The sequence below is a fragment of the Drosophila suzukii genome, chromosome 2L (assembly GCF_043229965.1).
Source record: "Drosophila suzukii chromosome 2L, CBGP_Dsuzu_IsoJpt1.0, whole genome shotgun sequence".
In the NCBI taxonomy this organism is placed as follows: Eukaryota; Metazoa; Arthropoda; class Insecta; order Diptera; family Drosophilidae; genus Drosophila; species Drosophila suzukii.
Window position 1 is genome coordinate 11,374,707 of NC_092080.1, and position 20,608 is coordinate 11,395,314.

The window sequence follows — 20,608 nt, forward strand, 5'->3', positions numbered from 1 at the left end:
TAATTATCTATAATTATTAAAATTATCAGAATAGGGCTAACAATGGAATTCGTGGGATTTTAGCGAACCTTTATTATTTAAAGAATAGCTGAAAAGTACTGTTATCCATTTAAAAATTTCGTTTGGCATAAAAAAAAAATATTTTCCAAAGATATATTCATCGATGGACGACTTACAAATGAAACATTTTATGAATGGAGCACAAGTTCCGTATTACCTGCATATTTGGGTTCATTGGGACTCTTCCCTTTAAGCCTGTTGAAATGAACACGTATTCCCCATGCTTGAAGTAATCGGTTATGTCAATCCAGTATTCTGAGTTCTAGTTGTTTCAGACAACCTGGTATCCACCTAAATTATGACATGTCTTAGAGCTTCATGCCAGGATTTCCTATGATCCATTTCAATGTAGAATAACTTGAAGCCCAGTTTGTCTGAATTTGATATATTTATGTTATGATTTTTATACCCGTTACTCGTAGAGTAAAAGGGTATACTAGATTCGTCGGAAAGTATGTAACAGGCAGAAGGAAGCGTTTCCGACCCCATAAAGTATATATATTCTTGATCAGGATCACTAGCCGAGTCGATCTAGCCATGTCCGTCTGTCCGTCTGTCCGTCTGTCCGTCTGTCTGTCCGTCCGGATGAACGCTGAGATCTCGGAAACTATGGGAGCTAGGCTATTGAGATTTGGCGTGCAGATTCCTGAGCTTCTTACGCAGCGCAAGTTTGTTTCAGTACAGTGCCACGCCCACTCTAACGCCCACAATCCGCCCAAAACTGTGGCTCCTACAGTTTTGATGCTAGACTAAAAATTTTAACTGAAATGTAATGTTCTTATCAATACCTATCGATTGACCCAAAAAAAAGTTTGCCACGCCCACCCTAACGCCCATAAACCGCCCACAAACTTCAAAAAATCGTAATTATGAACGTGGATATCTCGGAAACTATCAAAGATAGAGAATTGGGATTTCAGATTTATATTTCGTAGCCTTATACGCAGCGCAAGTTTGTCACGCGAATATGCCACGCCCACTCTAACGCCCACAAACCGCGAAAACCTGTGATGCCCACAATTTTTATGCTGAATAAAAAATTTTAACTGAAATGTATTGGTCTCGTCAATACCTATCGATTGGTCCAAAAAAAATTTGCCACGCCCACTCTAACGCCCAAAACGCTTAAATCTGTATACCGCCGGTAGGTGGCGCATTTTAATCTCGCTTTGCTACTTGCATATCTCTATTTAGCTGAGTAACGGGTATCTGATAGTCGAGGTACTCGACTATAGCGTTCTTCCTTGTTTTTTCTTCAATTCCAGGAATTCTGCTTGGGTGTCCTTCTGTTTTTCCTGACCATTCCGACCATTGTGTCCAATTGGGATATCCTTTTTAGAGTTCCGATGGCATAGATGCCTCCCAAATAATCGAGAATAAAAGGACAGCAATGGAATATTCCATTGTTTAGCTAAAAAAATTCTTGCCGAAACCTGAACTAGAAGCAGACTGACTTTAATTGGCAATTTTATTATTTGTAAAAACGTACTGATTAGAAGAAGACTTTGAAAGTCTCAGTTTTCTGACCATACAGATCATCTGGGGTTTTCCAAGTCTATCAATTATAGAATTTAATCCATACTTAAAGTATACTTGGGGTCAGTGTGTTTTATATTTAAACTGCTATTACCACTTCAATAAGATACTGATTAAAAAAATGTTGAAGGTTTAGAATGGTTAGAATGCTTTTATTACCCGGCTTTCATTCATTCAACTGATTGTAATATAAATAAAGCCAGACCATTCCCGCTGATCTTTTCTTCCTCCGCTCTTTGTCGAATATGAGTGAGTTCAAAGAGCAGGCGTTGTACCACCCAAGGTTATGCCATAAGTCCATAATTTTATTAGCCATAAGCTTTGTCCTTTGCATTCATTTTGTAACCTGCTGGGCTGGGTAGAGCAGCAAAAAAGAGCACGTGAGAAAATTAATTTGATTAAATTGCCATGGAGACGCACAGCAGGTCAGAAGTGTGACAGGATGGGGGGGTAGCGATGTGGAATATCTTATCGCAGAATCAGTTGTTGTTAGCCGGCTACTTAACGCGGATGCAGAGCCACCACCAAAGGACACGGCAAACACATCCTTCGATGCGGGTTCACAGTGGTGAACGCACTAAATGATGTGCATAAGTGCGAAAACGTTTTGCACATGCAATGCCTCCTCGCCTCTGATGTTTTATTTATTTTATTTTTACCCCGACATTACCCCTCCGCTCCTCTGGCTGTCTGTTTGGGTTGATTGACGCTGATAGGGCACGTGCTGGCAATTATTTTAGAATAAACATAACAAGCCTCTCCACGGGGCCAAATCATCAGATGACTTCTTCTCCTCAGCTTCTTGCTCTTGGGCACGGCCGAAATATGTTGGCTCTAAAATAAAGATGCAGTCAGATAAGAAAAGATCCTGATTTGTTAAAATAAATTAATTCGATTGATAAACTCAAAGTTTAATTTAATTATTATATATTTCTATCGTCCTGTCAATCTTTAAAGATATTTTTTTCAGATATTGAGGTCGCTGATAAGGATTGTAATAGTCTTGCTGCCAAGATTTTTCAGTCAAAAGAATTGGTATTCAAAAAATTAACAATCGAATTAAATATACAAAAATTACTACTTAATCCTAAACTGAACTATTTTAATATTATGTTTAATGATCAAATGGCTTCAAGTATGGTATTGTTCATATGTCGGTGAAATCTAATTATTTGAGCACCTCATTACTTAACAATTGTTTGATGCCTTTTCCTATTTTCCTAATTGTAGGTTCTGAAACGGCTAAAATATCGAAATCACTGAGTTAGGATCGTTAGAACTCCCACTATTTCCTCCCTCAAGGGTATTCGAATTCCCAGCCTACTCCAGTGGCTGCTTTTATAAACGCTCTGGTTTTGGGCGGTCGGCGGCTTATTAAAAGTCTCTTGTTGTGATCCTAGGCCCAGTAACCTTTTCGTCCAGCCCCTCGTCCTCGAATACCGCCTACCCTGACAATTAGAGCACTAACAAATGCAATTATCCTGGCATTCCCCTCCACTTGTGCACCATTCCAGGGCCCTCGCCTTCACCCCTTGCGGCACACAATTGCTCTCATTGGCAACAATTGTAGATGAACCCGTCGTCCGGAGTCACAAGTCCTTCAAGTCCTTTCCCAGCCAACAAACAACAAAAATTCAAAGGAAAAAAAAGAGAAATGAAAATACGTGCGGAGTAGAAAAAGTCGAGCTAGGCGAGTGCAAAACTGGCAAGGCAAAAGTTTTTCGAACGCGTGCCACATATTAAATTACATCGAAATATGTGCACACGATGATTTGTCGAAGGGCAGTTTGTAATTTGCTGGCATTTTTTGATTTTATCAGCCGGCGAGGGCAACATCGCTGTTATTTTGATACAGTTGCTGGATTCTAGGGCCGTGTAGTGTGCTATTTAATTGAATTTATCTCGCGCAATTATCGTGAAATTTACTGAACAGCGCTACAAAATGGGAGGCTGTTCAGTCACGAAATTTCCGGATATGGCATTTATGGTGGGCGTTACGCAACAATTTTCGAACATATTTCTTATTTAAATGCACCCGAATAGCCATTTTATTGAAAGTTAGGTGAGAGCTTGTTATTTTGAGAGGTGGTTTTGAAATACCAGATGAAATTTGCCTATTTGGGGTTTAAAATGTTTAAAATATTTAATATGTATATTCGTTGATAGCATAATTTTCTCATATTTTCGGATAGTGGTGAAACTGATCTACAAATTGATTTATTTATGGTATTGGTGGATCTAACAAAGGCAAAACATTTTATTTTCCTTTCTTTTACATTTAATTAGGGAAGAACAGCTATATTAAAATAAGTATACTTGTTTCTATACCTTATTTTTTTAGTAAGCTATCTTTCTTAAGCTTGGGTAACATATAAGAAAATAGTAGCAAATTTAGAATTTCATCAAGGTAAGACCAAATCTTGAGTAAACAAATTATTGACCCATATGAAATATACCTGCCTTACATATTTATTTATGATTATGTTATTAGAAAGTTATTATAAAATTAAAGGCCTTTTTCCTTTATACTTAAAATATGGAATCCACATGAAAAAGGACCAATGTATAGGAAGGATGTACCCACTTGAGCTTCTGCTCTGATCCCTGATCCCTGCTCCCAAGGACAAAGGACCCGCAAGGAAGTTCAAGTTTGTATTGCTTGTATCAGAAGTTAATTTACCGAGAATCAAACTTAAATGCGGAAAAAGGATCTGAGGCGATGTACCGCCGACAGTTCACCCCCTATTTCGAAGACGAGCACGACCTATGGCTTATGTAACCTGATCGGTGACACACTTCAGCTTTGATTTCAGGGAATTATGCTAACAAAAAAAAGCAAGGAGACGTCGATGTCGACGAAACAAAAGGATTTGCCAGACAAACTGACACAAAATGTTGTAATTGCCCCCAGGAAAAGCACCCTCCTTCAGATTTAACCGCAAAGTGGCTGGCAATTCGATGCCTCAGACTTAGTAGCATTTTTATTATTATAAAAATTAGGCTTAGACCCAACTGACGGGACACGTGCAACAATGGAAATTAGGCGGACTAAATGATGGTACAAAAATATGATCTGTTTTCAGAGTTGGCCATGGGAATCTTTTTTCACAAATCCGTTGACTTCGAGTTAAGGGAAAAATCAATAAACAACGAATGGTAGACATGCTCGCAGACTTAAAAAAAGCCTGGAAAAATATCTATGTTTTACACAACCGCCCTTTGGCACGTTCATGTCATCGGACTAACAATGGATGACAACGAAGTGAAGTCTGTGGAGGTGGAGCAGCAAGTTAAGTGCTTTCAGCCAGGTGAGAGGAGCCAAGAGGTCTTCCTTTTCATCGCATATCCAGGCTCTGCAGCTCTAAATTCCACAGATCGATTTACCGCTTAATATTGTACGTAAATGGAGTCAACCTCATAGGCTCACAGGGAGTTTTCACCAAAATGTTCATTAACTTAATTGAACTGTGGTGATAACTCCCTCAAATTACCTACTTAATTTTTTTAAAATAGTAAATAGTTAGACTCTTAATAAATATTTTTGCTTTGTTATTTAGGGCTGATATATATTTACCTTTAATTTAGATTTAAAACATTTTTCCGAAAATAATAATACACTGGTCGGCATAATTATTTTGACAAAACAAATGTTAAATATACTTGTAATTAGAACTTACTTCTTGGCATCAATGGAAAGGTCATTTAAATGCCGTTTGAATGATACAATATTTTTCTTAACCCATTCAGTACTTATTGAAAAGGATTAAATTTGTGTGAATATCTACTTTTTTAACTTTTTTCCTCGTCTTGAAAACTTAAATTTTTTGATGCAAAAAGTTTCTTTAAACAATAATAATAGTAACTGCAAAGAGAATTTTTCAAAAATCATTTTGCTTATATTTTTTATGATTTTTTGAAGGTTACAATGCATGTTTCTAAACATTTTCAAAATCTTATCTATAGATAAGTATAATTTTAAGGTTTTTTAATATGAAATAAAACATTTTTAGAATATAAATCATTTTTATGACATTTTTCTGTGAATTAATTTTACTAAAAAGTTAACCTAATTTAACAATGTTTTAAGTACACTTACATTTGTGCCCAAGCATAACCGAACACCAACTTCACGTAATTAAGTCTCAAAATATATAAGTGATTTAAAGTCCTTAGAGAAGCAGAGACATTTTGCACCAGGGGGCAGCAGAACAACACAGCCATATTACACCCATAACCCACTTCCCCTGCGATCACTCGAATGCCCTTCTAATGCGCCCGTTTTAGGGCTTTAACCTAATAATGATGTTCGGCTTAGTTTGCGTGACTTATTTTATTAATAAAACGAGCAAATTTGTCTTGCTTTTTGGTCGCATCGTCAGCATGCTCTTTCTCTCTCGATGATGCCTTGTTATTTTCAGCCTTCCTGCTCTGATTTTGGTACTACCGCGGCCCCCCTCGAAGGATCCACCATTCCTCTGGAAATCGAATAACCTCTCCTCGAGAAAACAGGACGAAACAGGACGAATATAGTGGCAAAAGTCACCCCCTGGCCAGCTCTACGCTGATTGGTGGTTTGCAGCATTGGAAAGCACGCCCTCTTTTCGAGGGGTGGCAATGGGTGGGGTGGATGTTGGGACCTGGGTGTCCTTGTGGGTGGTGTACGGCTATGTGGGGCTCTGATTCAATTACCCGCAACGGGAAAAGAAATATATATCAATGCAAAGCAGGAGGAGGAATATGTCAACCCAACCCAGCGGGTACAGTCTCGCCTTCGCTCCAACCTAGCCAATTATCCTGTCACAGCGGCAGCAGAATCGATTGTTTAATTCAATTATAATAATTGTGGCATTTAATGCATGCACATCATCAGCCAGACAGACAACAATGGCGCCCATGACACGTTAATTATGCCAGGTGGGTGCCCCAAAATGGGTGGCAAAGGATATCATGATATCATGATGGCGGATGGCGGATGGGCTGCTGAAAGCTGGGAGTGAAACACACAAAATGGCGTCAGAGCCAGGATGCATAGTTGTGCGAATTATCTGCGGTTAACAGGGGTCAATTAGACCCAAGGTTTAATTCGGAGCTAATCGGATGTCCAGTGGATGCCAGCAGAGAGCATGGGTGCTAAAATCCGGCTAGAGCAGGACAACCGTATGCGCATGCAAATCTAAGGGGGTGTGTTCAGAGACTCTTATACGTGCCACGGGGATTCCCCCGAATTGCCGCTCTAAGCGGGCACCGCAAACTGCAACTGGATTGCAGAGACCGGGGGTGGCGCACGTTGAAGAACGGGGTTATTTATATTATTTTTGATTTTTTTTCTTTTGCGCCTTCTCCACAGGATGCAGGACTATAGCGCTGGCTCGCTCGCACATGTCTGCTGGCAGCTCGTTTAGAGCAATTTGCTGGTTGATGTGCGGTGATTGCCGCAAACTCAACGCGACCGTCAACGAGCAAACAACATAAGCGCGCGCGCCCGGTCCAAGGACATACATACATAGATATCCTGGCTCCAGTCTCCAGTCACCAGCCACTCCACACCACCTCATCCATCGCCTCCATCGAAATGGCAATGCTTAATGAGGCCAGCTTGAGTCCTGCGGACGCACATGCTCATGCCAATGCCACCGCGCCCACGCACAGCAAGGCGGCGGCGTTGGCCAGTGCCAACACAATGCTGACCACAAAAACGCCGTTCTCCATCGAGCATATATTGTTTCAAAATTTAAATAGTGCCAGCAATAATCATAATAATAATAATAATAATAATAATAATAATAGTAACATCACCGCCAATAGTAACAATTATGTGCAAAAGAGTGGTAAAAATGCGTTCAAAAGTTCGAGGAACACCTTTGCCCACGACAATAATCCACACAAACATCCGTCGCAACATTCGCATCCACTGCAATCCCATCCGTCGGCATCCGCATCCGTATCCGCATCCGCGACTGCAACAAACCGCGGAAATAATGGAGCGTCGGGATATGGCAGCGAGGATTACGCCAAGTCCTTGCACAACACCCAACGGTTGGTTCCCAAATCGATATGTTTAATAGGATATAACACTTATTAAAGTGAAATATTATGTGAACTGTCTTAAATTTAATCATTATATCATTATTTGACGATCCTAATGCGAGTTCTACAAAATATGATTTATAAACAAACTAGCTCAAGTTAATGAATTATTCGACTCAAAACTGAACAATATAGTAAAATAACAAAAAAATAAATAGATGAATAATTAATATTAACATTCAACTAATCTATTTGAAGGGAATTCTGTGAGCAAATCTTTAATTTTTCGTTAAGTCGAAATATACTGAACATATAACTAAGTGCATTTTTATACAATCAGACATCAATTTAAAAGACTTGGGAAATGAAACATTTTCGAAATTTCTCTCTTTGAGATTGTCTTAATAATTCATCATATATTAAATATAATAAGAATGTAATGTTTTTAACAGATTTTTATCCACAAAAATATTAAGCCAGACATGTAAGCTTGTTTTCGATCGATTTAATTATATACTACCAAACATTTCCATCTATTTCAATGCATTCATTTTTATTTTAAGATATAAAAAACAAAAAAAACCAAAACCAATTAAGTTATCTATGACCAATGGTATATTGATTCCTAAATATTTTATTTGTTCTAAGGGAAGGTTCCAGTTAAATGTTTCATTTATTGTAAACATTTTATTTGTTTTAAACTCTTGAAAATCTTTAAAAATTTTTAGTATGTCACATATGAAGAACATGAATTACACCCCAATAAGTTCCGATGCTAGCATTAAATTGATAATAAGCGTGAAATAACATTTGTTTTTCTAAACCAAATATCGTATTTTTTTTTCTTGTAAGTAACAAGTCATTTCTTATTCTTTGCATTTTGATTCACAATCAGCATTAGTATCGAAAAAATTTCCAGTTACTGTGCATTGCTCAATATTTCGAACACACTTATTTTGATCAGCTAAATAAGAGTAACCACTGTGATAATATACACAATACTTAGGGACTACAGGCGCAGTACCGCAGACGGCTAAAATAAAAAAAAAATAATAACAGATTAAAAGAGTTTATGTTTTACTACTCACGATCTTTTAGACCCATGGCAAAACCCAATATGGTTATCAATAGAGCGATGAACATTGATTTCATTTTAAAAACCAAACAGATTAACCAGTTGATGTTAAATAACAATAAATCCAGCTAAAAAGGGAAAACGGGTTTCTTAGAGCACATGAAACACGCGTTACTAATACAATTGGCTTTAGTTATTAATTTTACAAATTTTGTAATTTACAAAAATATATGTAATTTTTAAAGTATTTTTGAATTGAATACCATGACCAAATTAACAGTGGTTGACAAAGAGGGAATGCATATATAACAAATCCTTAAACCCCTCAATTCCTAGGTCTAACCATCACTCACGTCCCGGAGCTTCCCACTACAGCGGAGATCAGACTTCTCAGCAATTGGGATCTGCGGCAGGACAGCATCCGCCGGTACCAACGCCTCAGCCACCACCTCCTCCACCCCTCAGTGGAGGAACTAGTGGATCCAATGGAGTATTATATCCGAACGCCCCGTACACCGATCATGGATTTCTTCAAATGACCCTTGGCTATCTGTCCCCATCGTCGGGCACTTACAAGTCCGTGGACCCCTATTTTCTTTCACAAGGTGTGTATTCTTTCTTTTGTATGATAAGATAAGAATGTGGTTTAATCGTCTAATTGACTTTATGATTTATATCATATACATGACATATTTTTAGCCTTTGGTTTCAATTAAAAACATATATGTCTTATCAAAGGGAGTTAATTTTGTTAAGAACAAATGAAGGTTAATACTAAATCCAAAAAGTTAAAGTTTATAGTTTGACTCACTGCTTATTTAATAATAAGTACAAAATGAACACATGTCGTATGAGTGATATTTATAATCTTATAGAGTTAGATTATTTCAGATACTTGATATGTTTTATTTTGTTTGGTAGTGTGCTTTAACAGTTAGCTATCTATTAGTAAAGCGAAAAACAAAACCAAATGTTATTCAATTAGTATTACACGAATCAATTTATATTACTGATTCCTCAATTAAAAAGGCTAGGAAAGTTTTTGTATGGTGCCCAAAGAAGTAAGACCCCTAGAGGCTTCATTTGAGGGAAATTCGGTGTAAATAGCCATCAACACCGAAAGTTTAGATTTCTACCAACTATAACAAAGTTAACGAATTTCGGCATCCGACCTTTCAGCCAGCCTTTTCGGGGGAGCACCCTTCTTCGGAGCGCCAGGTTGTGTGCCTGAATTGGCCCTCGGATTGGGAATGGGCGTGAATGCCCTGCGTCACTGCCGTCGGAGGAAGGCCCGTACGGTGTTCAGCGATCCGCAGCTGTCCGGCCTGGAAAAGCGATTCGAGGGCCAGCGATACCTCTCGACGCCGGAGCGCGTGGAACTGGCCACTGCCTTGGGACTCAGCGAGACCCAGGTGAAGACCTGGTTCCAGAACCGTCGCATGAAGCACAAAAAGCAGCTGCGCCGGCGCGACAATGCCAATGGTGAGTATTTTGGACCACTAAATTTATTAGCCTAGAAGAATGTTTATTTGTACTCCGTTTGTGGGCAAGACTAAAAGTATAGGTCATTTATAACAATAAGTCAAACTTTTAAATACATCTTATAAATAAGGATTACTTTTGGCCCTTCTAAAAATGCAAGGGGTTTTTTTCGGATTTTATGTAAATAATTTGTTAAGCATCCCCTCTCCCGCAATTCTTGAACAGTTTAAACAATAAACCAAAGAAATAATCCGACGTCTAGTCATTTAGGCCTTTATCATATTTAACAATAAACTCTACAAATTTGTATTAATTTTAAATCGATACCTATGCTTTTTCAAAGACTTCTAAAATAAGCAAAAACAGAATTCCACAAGCACCTTCAAATTTAATTTTTGTGTAAACCTTAGTATTCTTTAATCTTTGAAATATGAAAATTTAATCATTTGAGTAAAATGCAGTGACAAATACCTGCTGCACTACAATGAAATATTTAATAAAACTGGTCAAAGGCATGAATAGAAGTTGCCTGCGGTTTTCGTATTGTTCACAAAGCTCAAAGAACTTTAGCATAGTTCAACAGACAAAAGAGTGTGAGTAGTTTCTTTGTGGAACTTTTGGACTTTTAATTAGACCTTTTGGCTTTTAGCTGGCTCCATGAGTTTCAAAAAGTTTTGCTCAAGTTTCTTCCCAAATCAAATTAGTTCTAAATTTTATGGAAATTTCTTTGACTCTTCCCTGCCGCAGAGCCCGTTGACTTCTCACGCAGCGAACTGGGAAAACAGCCGGGCGAGGCCACCTCCTCCTCCGGAGACTCCAAGCACAGCAAACTAAATACCGGATCCGGAGGCACGCCCACTCAGCCCACAAGTGAGCAGCAGCAGCTGCAGATGTGCCTCATGCAGCAGGGATACTCCACGGATGACTACTCGGATCTGGAGGCGGACAGTGCCGACGAGGACAACTCCAGCGACGTGGACATCGTCGGCGATGCGAAACTCTACCAGTTAACATAGATAGTTCGATCGGGATAAAGACCTGAATCTTAAATTAGTAATGTTTTCGGTATTTTAGATGGGGAAATACAACCTATAAGTATTTTTTAATTCATAAGTCTTTTGATTTCTTAGGTTTTACGTTTTTATTCAACTTTAAAAAGCCAAGTAATCTGAAAATTGTAAGACCCATTAACTAACCACAACTTTTAATATACATATATATTTTACACACACATGTTATACTCGTTATCAACCTTAACCACATTTGATTTATAAATAGTTATGTTTTATCAGCACTTGTAAGGTTTACTTAACCATATCTGAGTGTCAACCAGAACGAATCGAATGATAGTTCCTTTAAAATTGCCTAATTTTACCCCAGAGTTTTTCAGAACCATTTATCTTGAGCAACATCTGTTTTATAACTCCACTTCTTAACATGAAGAACAATATTTCAATAATATTGAAGTTGTATTTCCCCCCCCCCATCTTTAAACTAAAAGAAAAACCCATGTAAATACTAACGAGTTCTTGAAAGAGCTGCATTCTAGTCATGTATTAAATCTTAAATCTAATCAAATTTAGTGATTGTATTCGAGAACTTCCATTTTAAGGTATTTTATTTCCCTGCGACGTCTTATCCAGAACATAGTGCTTACAATAAACCAAACAGAGCAGAATTATGTGAATACTCGAAAAGTGTGACTTGGTCGGGGACCTCTTTCTTCCTCGCTGGGCAATCAAATCCAATTGAGAACATAAAGTAGCAACTAATATGGTTAAACATCGGGCATTTCAGAATGGGGTTGACGCCGACTGCCACGCCCTGCGCATGTCCATATGCCCCTGGGTGGGCGGAAACAGGAAAGATTGGATTGAATTGGGGTGGATGGAAATGCACTTAACAATGGAAAAATAATTGCGGGTTTTCAGCCAGCCATTTTAGCGAGTAGTGATTGTTAAGTGTGGGCGGTAAAAGTTAAATGTTTCCAATTGATTGGTAATTATGGGTTAACAGGAATGCTCACGAAAAATACAGAAAGAACCAACTGATGGCCCATATTATGATTTAATTTAAAGTTCATTTTATAACAGCAACACATTAAATTCGTTTCTTGACGTCAAGAACCAAAGTTCGAATATGTATGTATATTTTTTGATCCTCTTGTCAACAAATATAAATGTAACTAAAACTTATAGACATACCTACCTATATTTATAGAAAAAAATATTTTATTTTAATTTGTTTAGTGTGTTTTGTTTTATGCTCAAATTGGTAGACACACTCTAATCAGACGCAAATTAGCAAATTAAAATCGAGAGATTGCCGCAAAATGAAATACAATCTGAGGTCGCAGCAATGACAAGGCGCAGCCGCTTTAGTCGCTGGTATTTTCCAAAGGAATACATACATTAATAAGTAGTACTTTTAGGCTTATCTTATTATTGATAAGGCTAATACGAAAACAATCTACTGTAGACGAGCCTCCGAAGAACAGAAACAGTTGGTAATAAAAATCACACAGGCCACTTAGTACTTATAACCATTAAATGTTTTGATTTGAGGCTCTATAAATTACGTGAATAAGAACAGGAAAATTTATAAGATACTTTTAAAATATTTTAAGCATATGCATGGTACATTGTATAACATATTTCCTCTTAAACAGGTATTTTAATTATTTAAGCTTATAATATCTCGTTGGGCACAAAACAAATTGGTATGCTCCACAAATCATTCATTCTCTTCACTTTTTAACTCCCTCTTAATTTTTTCAAGCCATATGTCTGCAGTCTATGCTCCCCATCTGCATTCTCTTCCATCCCAACACTCTCTTTTTTATATACTTTTTCAATATGTATGTTATTTCTTGCTATCAGTAGTTGTTTGCCGCTGAAAACAAAACAAAAAGTGGGGGAAAAACCATGACGAGTTTTCAATACCCTGTCCATAAAGATCCCTAAGCCTAAACTATAAATCTCACTCTCTAATTTAATATTATGTTAAATTACCTATTTTTAATTATATAAATAGTATAATATATTTTATGGTGATATGATGGGAAATGTATTCTCGTGATTTTTGAATGATAAACATTTAAGATCTAATACTAGTGGTCTGATATCTCAAATACTAGGTGGTAAAGTGTATGTTCCAACCTGCCCACCAAGTGCATATACCCTCTAAGAGGGCGTGGCATTCAGTGACGTTTCGCTGCCTTTTTTCCGCTGTCGTCGTGGACGCGGACTAGAGCCAAAAAACAGTCTCTTTAGTTCAGTCGTCGACCGCGGTTCGTTGTTTTGTTTGCCAGTCTTCCCCGTTTTGTTGTAAGTGAAAGTGCATTTCGGTATCTTGGGCTTGTTCTTCAAAGCTAAACAAATGTTTGGGGTCAACGGCAGTGTTTACGACAAGTCTGAATGTCATTTAGTTCTCTTTATTATAGATGAACGGAAGAGATATACGTATATTTGTCTATAGATACTATGTTTGCTTATAGCCTATTCGTTGGTATATACTCAGCTAATCGGGTCTCCTCGGGAACGTTCCAAAAATAAATAAGGGGGCACGTGTCGATGTATTAAATCGGCCGGCAGAAATATTATTTTGCAGTACCGGATCTATACGTTTTTCCATAAGATATTTGTATGTTTTTTGTAGAACAAACAGGTTATCAGCTAGCCAAAAACAAAATAACACCCAGGCACCACAAGCACAAAAACATACACGCATACCCAGAGTGACAAGTTTTTGATAGTGAGTTTTTATGCAACAAGCCCCCAAAAAAAGCAGTTGAGATAGTGGTTGGCAGAAAGAGACTTGAGAGGTCACCAATGTGACCTTCCCGTAGCAAAGCAGACCCTTGGTTCTAATTATTTGGTGATTGTTTTTATTTTAATGGATCCCCACAGGAACCGCATCATTTAGAGAGCGTACATATTACTTATAACCAATAATGGCGGCCAGTAACGGTGATTGTAAGTGAAGTTGCCTCCTGCTTCCTGCTCTTTGAATGTTGCCTGGCACCTTTTTTCCAACTCATCCTTTGTATATAGTATACCCGCCTGCACTTCCTCCAATTTGCAATGCTCCCAAACTTGTTCCACTGACCAGAAATAATAGTAACCTGTTGCTGTGCTTAAAATTATAATGATTTACTGCTTCAACGCATAATCCCTTCTTTTTTAAATCGCTGTGCTTAACCCCTTCCAAAATCCTTCCCCATTCGTATTTAAAGTATAGGTAATATTACCTTTCGAAGGTTAAATATTAACTCTAAACACCCCCATTTATTACAAATGAATGGTTGATACAACCAGTTAAAATATTTCTGTTTGATTAATCCCTAATCCAAATATTAATCCTATCCTAATCGCATTCATTCGAAAACGATTCTCCCAATTAATATATTTTATTATAACATTCCGATTAGCCAAAATGAGCCAACAGGGACCAGCCTTCGACTCCAATGCGATGACGCTTACGCGTTTCGTGTTACAGGAGCAACGTAAGTTCAGGAACGCCACCGGAGATCTGTCCCAGCTGCTCAACTGCATCCAAACGGCGATCAAAGCCACTGCTTCGGCGGTTCGGAAGGCAGGTATCGCCAAGCTCCATGGCATTGCGGGCGACGTGAATGTCCAGGGCGAGGAAGTCAAGAAACTGGATGTGCTCTCCAACGAGCTCTTCATCAACATGTTGAAATCCTCCTACACCACATGTTTGATGGTCTCCGAGGAAAACGAGAAAGTGATCGAGGTCGAAGTGGAGAAACAGGTAAGGCTGCAGACATTATATATTCGAAAACATTATGATCGCTTCAAAATGTATTATATGGGAGTGAAAAGCAAAGTCGTTCAGAACGAAAGTCTCTATCTTTTAAGCTTTTAGATTATAGCATGAAATTGTTGAACGAATATAATGTTGTGCTCCCAATGATTACTTATTTGGTTTCTTCTTCAGGGTAAATACATTGTGTGCTTTGATCCCCTGGACGGGTCCTCTAACATAGACTGCCTGGTGTCGATCGGTTCGATCTTCGCCATATACCGGAAGAAGAGTGACGGTCCGCCCACCGTGGAAGATGCCTTGCAGCCTGGAAATCAGTTGGTGGCCGCTGGATATGCGCTGTACGGCTCGGCTACAGCCATTGTCCTCGGTCTTGGTTCCGGAGTGAATTGTTTCACCTATGATCCTGCTATTGGGGAGTTTATCCTGACCGATCCCAATATGAGGGTTCCCGAAAAGGGCAAGATCTACTCCATCAACGAGGGCTACGCCAGCGACTGGGACTCGGGCGTGTTCAACTATATTGCGGCCAAGAAGGATCCCGCCAAGGGCAAACCCTACGGAGCCCGGTACGTGGGTTCCATGGTCGCAGATGTCCATCGCACCATCAAATACGGTGGCATCTTCATCTATCCGGCTACAAAATCCGCTCCCAACGGCAAACTCCGCCTTCTGTACGAATGCATCCCTATGGCCTATCTGATCACTCAAGCTGGTGGACTTGCAAGTGATGGTAAGATCAGCATTTTGGACATTGTGCCCAAGAAGATTCACGAACGTAGTCCCATATTCCTGGGTTCCAAGACCGATGTGGAGGAGGCGCTAAGCTACTTGAAGTGATTTTGTAAATACTCTAATTTATGAATAAAGCACCTTTTAATTTTTGCTAAGAAAACCTTACAACTAGTCCTGCCCCTAAAAGAATACATAAGAAATCATGTCAAAATGTGCGTTTATAATTCCCAACTAGTTCTACATGCATTTGAATGAAGTCCTCCCATTAGGGGTTGGTATAGTTATCGCTTCTCGGCCTTATGGCTAAGATCAAAGTGTAGTATCTGTTCTTATCAGCTTAACATCTGATAGTTCCTCCATTGGAGGACAACAAATGTTAAACTGATTTTTGGAATCAGACGGAGTGCTAGGGGCTTGCTCCACCTCTGTCGCGGGTTGGTCCGGTATTGCAGTACCGCCGGGATTTCGGCCCAACTAAGTAATCAATATTCAACAAAGTATGAAAAGTTTTTAGAAAATGAGATTCTGATGTAGGAAGTATATACAGTTTTAAAACTGGAACGACTTCATTGTATAACGTAAAATCAAAATATTTATGTGGAACTATATACACAGATTTTCTTATCGTGATTGCATAGGGCATTTAATTTAAAATTGAACTGGAGTAAGAAACAATAACAAACATTCGCCAATTTGTTCAAATGAATTTGAAGCAACTCAAATTTAATCAATAAAGGAGTTATTCAGCTAACAATTATGATGTCACTATTTTTGCGTACCTTTAAAAATACATACTTATGTATATCAGGATTCTAAAAAGCATTCGCCTTGTGCTTTGGCACAAAGCTAAAGCCGTCCGGCACTGGACCCAATAGCGATTCGCTAAGCTTGACCCAGTCAGCTGCGTTGCCGGAACCCATAAGGGTCTCCATTTCGTCGCGTCCCCTGTATTTCTGTGGCCGAGCGTTGATCTTCTGCGGAGGAGCGGTTTGCAGTTCCTCGGGTATGTAGCGGTACAAGAAAGATTGCCATTCGAGGAGGAATCGGCGTGTGGTTTCCACACCCTTGGTGTCCGAACCCCAGTGCTCCAGACCGTAGTTGCAGAACTTTTGCAGCAACTCGTAGCGTTGGCCAGATGAAGGAGACCAGGCCTGCTTCTCCTTGATCTCCCGGAATATCCAGGGTTTTATTAACGCTCCACGTCCAATCATCACGGAACTGACATGCGGAGCGAGCGTCCTTCGCTCTACGTAATCCTCGTAGCTGAGTATATCGCCATTGCCAATCACCGGCATTCGCTTGGCCTTGGCGGCACACTCCTCGATGTAGGTCCAGTTGGCGTGCTTGGTGTAGCGCTGCTCCCTGGATCGTCCGTGCAGGGTCACAGCCGAGGCGCCCCACTCCTCGACCAGCGGCAGCAGTTCATGCGCCACACTCTTGTCCGCATAGATGCCGGTACGCATCTTCACGGTGAACGGCAGGCGATCCGACAGGGCGGCACAACTGCGCACTGTGAGCTCCAAGATGTTGGTTCGTCGCATCAGGGCACTGCCGCCGCCCTGCTGGTAAATCAGGTCTATCGGACAGCCTATATTTAGATCTATGAAATCCACCTTGGCCGTCTCATGAATAACCTGCGCCGCCTGGTTAATCATGTTTGGATTATTTCCGCACAGCTGGACTCCGAAAACGTCCTCGCTCTGGTGGCGCTTGGTCAGAGCCCACTCCTGACCCAAACCCTTGAGCAGGGGCTGAGCACAGGCCATCTCGCCGCAGGTAATGTCCGCTCCGAACTCCTTGCAAATCCTACGGAAGGGAAGATTGCCCAACGTGGTGAGTGGTGACAGTACGAGTTTCTCGCGGAAATCGACGGCCGGCTTTTGGTCAGCGTCTCTGCCGGCGGTGGAGTCATCAATGGCACAACCAGTGGGAGTTTCAATTGCTACTGTTGGGTTATCCTGTGCTGCCGGTTCCTTGGGGTCCGTTTGTTCTTCCTTCTGCAGTTCATCGTTGGGTTGCTTTTCCCCAGCACTTGCATCTACTGTCTCCTCAGTCTTTTCCTGTTTTCCATCCTTCTCCTGTTGTTCCTTTTGCTTTCGTGCATCTCGTAGCTTCTCCGCCATTTTAATGAGTTCCTTGCTCCGACCGAAATCATATTCATGTTTTCGTAAGCGCACTTGGAGTTCTATGAAAAAAATGATAATTTAATATAATGGTACAAGACTCTAAGCTTGATTTCCAAGAAATGTCGATATCCTACCTGAACTAACACCATTGCATGTGGTCGGAGGAGCCTTTTCGTCGTAGTCCTCCCTTTTGAGGTTCCTGCCCTGCTCATTGGTGTGGGCCTTGGCAAAGCGACAACTGACCCCACGGGCACAGTATCCCTTGGTGGTGTACACATAGCACTCGGGGCCCAGGTCCTCTCCCTTGGCGGTCAAGAAGGCATCCAGATCGTGGACATAGCGGCAGTTGGCCAGGGAACATGGTTTTCCACCGGTTCCATCGATCAGCGAGTGACACAGATGCGAATACCGCTCATCCTTGAAAACTGGACGGTTCTGTAGGTATTAAATTGTTAATAATAGATTATACCAATTGATAAGAATATTAACCAACCTTGTTTTGTCCACGCTTGCGTTCTTTTTTATCCCATTTCTTTTTTCCACCGGCTTCAACTTGTTCGCCATCCTCGCGTTTTCTTTTGTTTGACTCGGTGTTTTCGGTAGTAACTGCCTCACTGCCGTTATTGACTTCAGTTACCAAGTATCTGAAGAATATAATAAGTAATTTAAGCTACCCATTTATGTCTAAAGAGGTGTACTTACTCTGGTTTTATATAGCAAATACCCGCTTCCATTTCACAATACTAAAATAAACAATCGCACGTGTTGGTCTGCGTCTTCTTCTTCTTTGTTTTTATCAATCAGCTGTTTTATCAGGCCGTGCCAGTTATCGATAGCTCTGAAGTCAGTGGGCGCGTTCACCATAACAATATTAGTGATTAAATAAGTGATTGATTCCAAAAATCTGGACTATTGTTGTTCAATACGTTGGTAATATATTAAAGGAAGTTCCTAAAAACTTCAACTAAAATTCAACAGTATGTAACTGAAATATTATCTATTTTTTAAGTAATATAAAATAATATCGCTATGTTTATCTGTTCACCAGTCACAGTTAGCTAGAGCTCTCATCACTGTTCTCATCACCGCCCGTGAGATGGTGCAGCTTTTTAAATTCCTGTTAAAATCCGCCAAAACTGTGAGAATACCCTGTAATAACTAATTCCGAAGTAATGTCAAAGGCTTTCAATGCTTAGCCCGGCCGGTCCCACTTCCGGCCCAGTTTCCTGGACACCCTGCGCCTGGCAGTTCGCGGAGGACATGGTGGTAACGGGCTGCCCAAGTACGGAGGAGTCGGTGGCCAAGGCGGTTGCGTCTACTTGGTGGCCAAGGAGGGGCTGACCCTTCGCAAGGTCGTCCAGGGATTGAAGGACAAGCGGGTGGCCGCCTCCAGCGGCGAGGATAGCAGCAAGGCAAGCATCTTTGGACGCCGTGGAGTCGACCAAAAGATCGAAGTGCCGGTGGGCGTCCAGGTGTACGACGACCAGCAAAAACTCATAGCGGATCTCGACGAAAACGAGGCCACCTGCATTGTGGCGGGCGGAGGAACCGGCGGATGCACAGCCACCAATTTCCTGGGGCGTCCCGGCGAGAATCGCACAGTGAATCTGGACCTTAAGCTCATAGCGGACGTGGGACTGGTGGGATTCCCCAATGCCGGCAAGAGCACACTGCTTAAGGCCGTCTCCAATGCCAAACCAAAGATTGCGGCTTACCCCTGTAAGTGCTTTATACTCCAACTTATTCATATAACCACAAATCTTTTTTCCCAGTTACCACTATCCGTCCCCAGATTGGAACCATCGAGTACCGTGACCTGCGCTCCATAACTGTGGCCGACCTTCCCGGCCTCATCGAGGGAGCCCACGCTAACTTTGGCATGGGCCACAAGTTCCTCAAACACATTGAACGCACCCGCCTGCTGGTCTTTATGGTGGATATATTTGGCTTCCAGCTTAGTCCTCGGCATCCGCATCGCGATTGTGTGGCCAACATATTTGCCCTGAACAAGGAGTTGGAACTCTACGATCCATCGCTGTTGGAGAAGCCCAGTGTCCTGCTGCTGAACAAAATGGACAAGGAGGGTGCCCACGAGATCCTTACCAAAGTTAAACCGGTCATCAATGACCTGGGCAGCGCTCTGGCTGACTGTCCTGAGGAACTGCGACCCAAACAAGTGCTAAAATTCGAGAGCATTGTGCCCATATCGGCCATGAACTCCACAAAGGTCACGCAAGTGAAATCGCAGCTGAGAAGGACGCTGGTGCGTCTGGCTGAGAAACAGTTCCTGGCGGATGAGGATCAGATTAAGGAGCAGCTAAAACAGCGCGTAAGCCTAGTGGGTCCCAAAATTACTTAGTTCTAAGTGTAAACAAATTTGTATTAGTTTTTGTCCGGCTTGAAGAAATTAAAGTTAGAAACTCGGCGAAAATAGGTAATATCTTTTATTTATTTCAGGATTGAAATATTGTTATTACCCAAAATTTATTCTGTTTATAAGCAAACATACTTTCTTCAGTAAATATATATTTTAAAATAGAAAAGAGTATGTTGAAAATGGCAATCTCCTGAAACTCAATTCTGGTCGAATTCTAATTTTAAAATATTCCAAAAGCTCACCCAGCTTGAGTAAAACTATCGTATAGGTGTTATCGATAGATTACACTTTTTCAGCGTGACCGTTTGCAATTCTGTTCGGTATATTTTAAAAAACAAAAAGCTTACATTTCCTGCGCGGTAACACTGAACAGTTTGTTGTTGTGTCTCGCGGGACGTTCGTTCG

General features: G+C 40.5%; 4 protein-coding genes, 1 long non-coding RNA gene and 1 other non-coding gene across 7 annotated transcripts; 4 read left to right on the forward strand and 2 right to left on the reverse strand.

The window, feature by feature from the left end:
• Positions 1–7,022: 7,022 nt before the first annotated feature.
• Positions 7,023–11,867, forward strand: bsh (brain-specific homeobox). Its single transcript, XM_017072487.4, has 4 exons — positions 7,023–7,632; positions 9,035–9,303; positions 9,878–10,180; positions 10,928–11,867. Exons 1-4 carry the CDS (start codon positions 7,169–7,171, stop codon positions 11,194–11,196), a joined length of 1,305 nt encoding a protein of 434 aa, XP_016927976.3. The 5' UTR covers positions 7,023–7,168; the 3' UTR covers positions 11,197–11,867.
• Positions 8,278–8,848, reverse strand: LOC136117825 (uncharacterized). Its single transcript, XR_010655389.2, has 2 exons — positions 8,712–8,848; positions 8,278–8,656 (listed from the first exon to the last, which is right to left on the reverse strand). It is a non-coding gene; the product is annotated as an uncharacterized lncRNA (long non-coding RNA).
• A 1,532-nt stretch (positions 11,868–13,399) lies between the features above and the next one.
• fbp (fructose-1,6-bisphosphatase) lies at positions 13,400–15,860 on the forward strand. 2 transcript variants are annotated; one of them, XM_017090095.4, is made up of 4 exons: positions 13,430–13,506; positions 14,089–14,154; positions 14,610–14,953; positions 15,140–15,860. In XM_017090095.4, the coding sequence occupies exons 2-4, from the start codon at positions 14,133–14,135 to the stop codon at positions 15,803–15,805; spliced, it is 1,032 nt and encodes a 343-aa protein (XP_016945584.1). In that variant the 5' UTR covers positions 13,430–13,506; positions 14,089–14,132; the 3' UTR covers positions 15,806–15,860. The 2 variants fall into 2 exon arrangements, with proteins under 2 accessions (XP_016945585.1, XP_016945584.1); XM_017090096.4 differs by lacking the exon at positions 14,089–14,154 and having other exon boundaries at positions 13,400–13,506.
• Positions 15,861–15,983: 123 nt separating this feature from the next.
• Positions 15,984–16,179, forward strand: LOC118876833 (U2 spliceosomal RNA). Its single transcript, XR_005013772.3, has one exon. It is a non-coding gene; the product is annotated as a U2 spliceosomal RNA (small nuclear RNA).
• Positions 16,180–16,390: 211 nt separating this feature from the next.
• On the reverse strand, positions 16,391–18,648 carry Dus3 (Dihydrouridine synthase 3). Its single transcript, XM_017090094.4, has 4 exons — positions 18,529–18,648; positions 18,320–18,470; positions 17,961–18,261; positions 16,391–17,885 (listed from the first exon to the last, which is right to left on the reverse strand). The coding sequence occupies exons 1-4, from the start codon at positions 18,558–18,560 to the stop codon at positions 16,513–16,515; spliced, it is 1,857 nt and encodes a 618-aa protein (XP_016945583.3). The 5' UTR covers positions 18,561–18,648; the 3' UTR covers positions 16,391–16,512.
• Positions 18,649–18,896: 248 nt separating this feature from the next.
• On the forward strand, positions 18,897–20,259 carry LOC108008141 (GTP-binding protein 10 homolog). Its single transcript, XM_017071934.4, has 3 exons — positions 18,897–18,964; positions 19,023–19,545; positions 19,599–20,259. The coding sequence occupies exons 1-3, from the start codon at positions 18,923–18,925 to the stop codon at positions 20,183–20,185; spliced, it is 1,152 nt and encodes a 383-aa protein (XP_016927423.3). The 5' UTR covers positions 18,897–18,922; the 3' UTR covers positions 20,186–20,259.
• Positions 20,260–20,608: the final 349 nt, after the last annotated feature.

What these genes read in the sequence shown, in the direction of transcription:
- bsh (XM_017072487.4), top strand. Translation starts at nt 7,169, where the DNA reads ATGGCAATGCTTAATGAGGCCAGCTTGAGTCCTGCGGACGCACATGCT. An exon ending in CCCCTATTTTCTTTCACAAG is followed by an intron (nt 9,304 to 9,877) that starts GTGTGTATTCTT and finishes CCGACCTTTCAG; the next exon opens with CCAGCCTTTTCGGGGGAGCA. An exon ending in CCGGCGCGACAATGCCAATG is followed by an intron (nt 10,181 to 10,927) that starts GTGAGTATTTTG and finishes TCCCTGCCGCAG; the next exon opens with AGCCCGTTGACTTCTCACGC.
- fbp (XM_017090095.4), top strand. Translation starts at nt 14,133, where the DNA reads ATGGCGGCCAGTAACGGTGATT. An exon ending in GGCGGCCAGTAACGGTGATT is followed by an intron (nt 14,155 to 14,609) that starts GTAAGTGAAGTT and finishes CATTCCGATTAG; the next exon opens with CCAAAATGAGCCAACAGGGA. An exon ending in AGGTCGAAGTGGAGAAACAG is followed by an intron (nt 14,954 to 15,139) that starts GTAAGGCTGCAG and finishes TTTCTTCTTCAG; the next exon opens with GGTAAATACATTGTGTGCTT.
- Dus3 (XM_017090094.4), bottom strand. Translation starts at nt 18,560, where the DNA reads ATGGAAGCGGGTATTTGCTATATAAAACCAGA. An exon ending in ATTTGCTATATAAAACCAGA is followed by an intron (nt 18,471 to 18,528) that starts GTAAGTACACCT and finishes TATATTCTTCAG; the next exon opens with ATACTTGGTAACTGAAGTCA. An exon ending in GCAAGCGTGGACAAAACAAG is followed by an intron (nt 18,262 to 18,319) that starts GTTGGTTAATAT and finishes TAATACCTACAG; the next exon opens with AACCGTCCAGTTTTCAAGGA.
- LOC108008141 (XM_017071934.4), top strand. Translation starts at nt 18,923, where the DNA reads ATGGTGCAGCTTTTTAAATTCCTGTTAAAATCCGCCAAAACT. An exon ending in TGTTAAAATCCGCCAAAACT is followed by an intron (nt 18,965 to 19,022) that starts GTGAGAATACCC and finishes TTCAATGCTTAG; the next exon opens with CCCGGCCGGTCCCACTTCCG. An exon ending in AAAGATTGCGGCTTACCCCT is followed by an intron (nt 19,546 to 19,598) that starts GTAAGTGCTTTA and finishes CTTTTTTCCCAG; the next exon opens with TTACCACTATCCGTCCCCAG.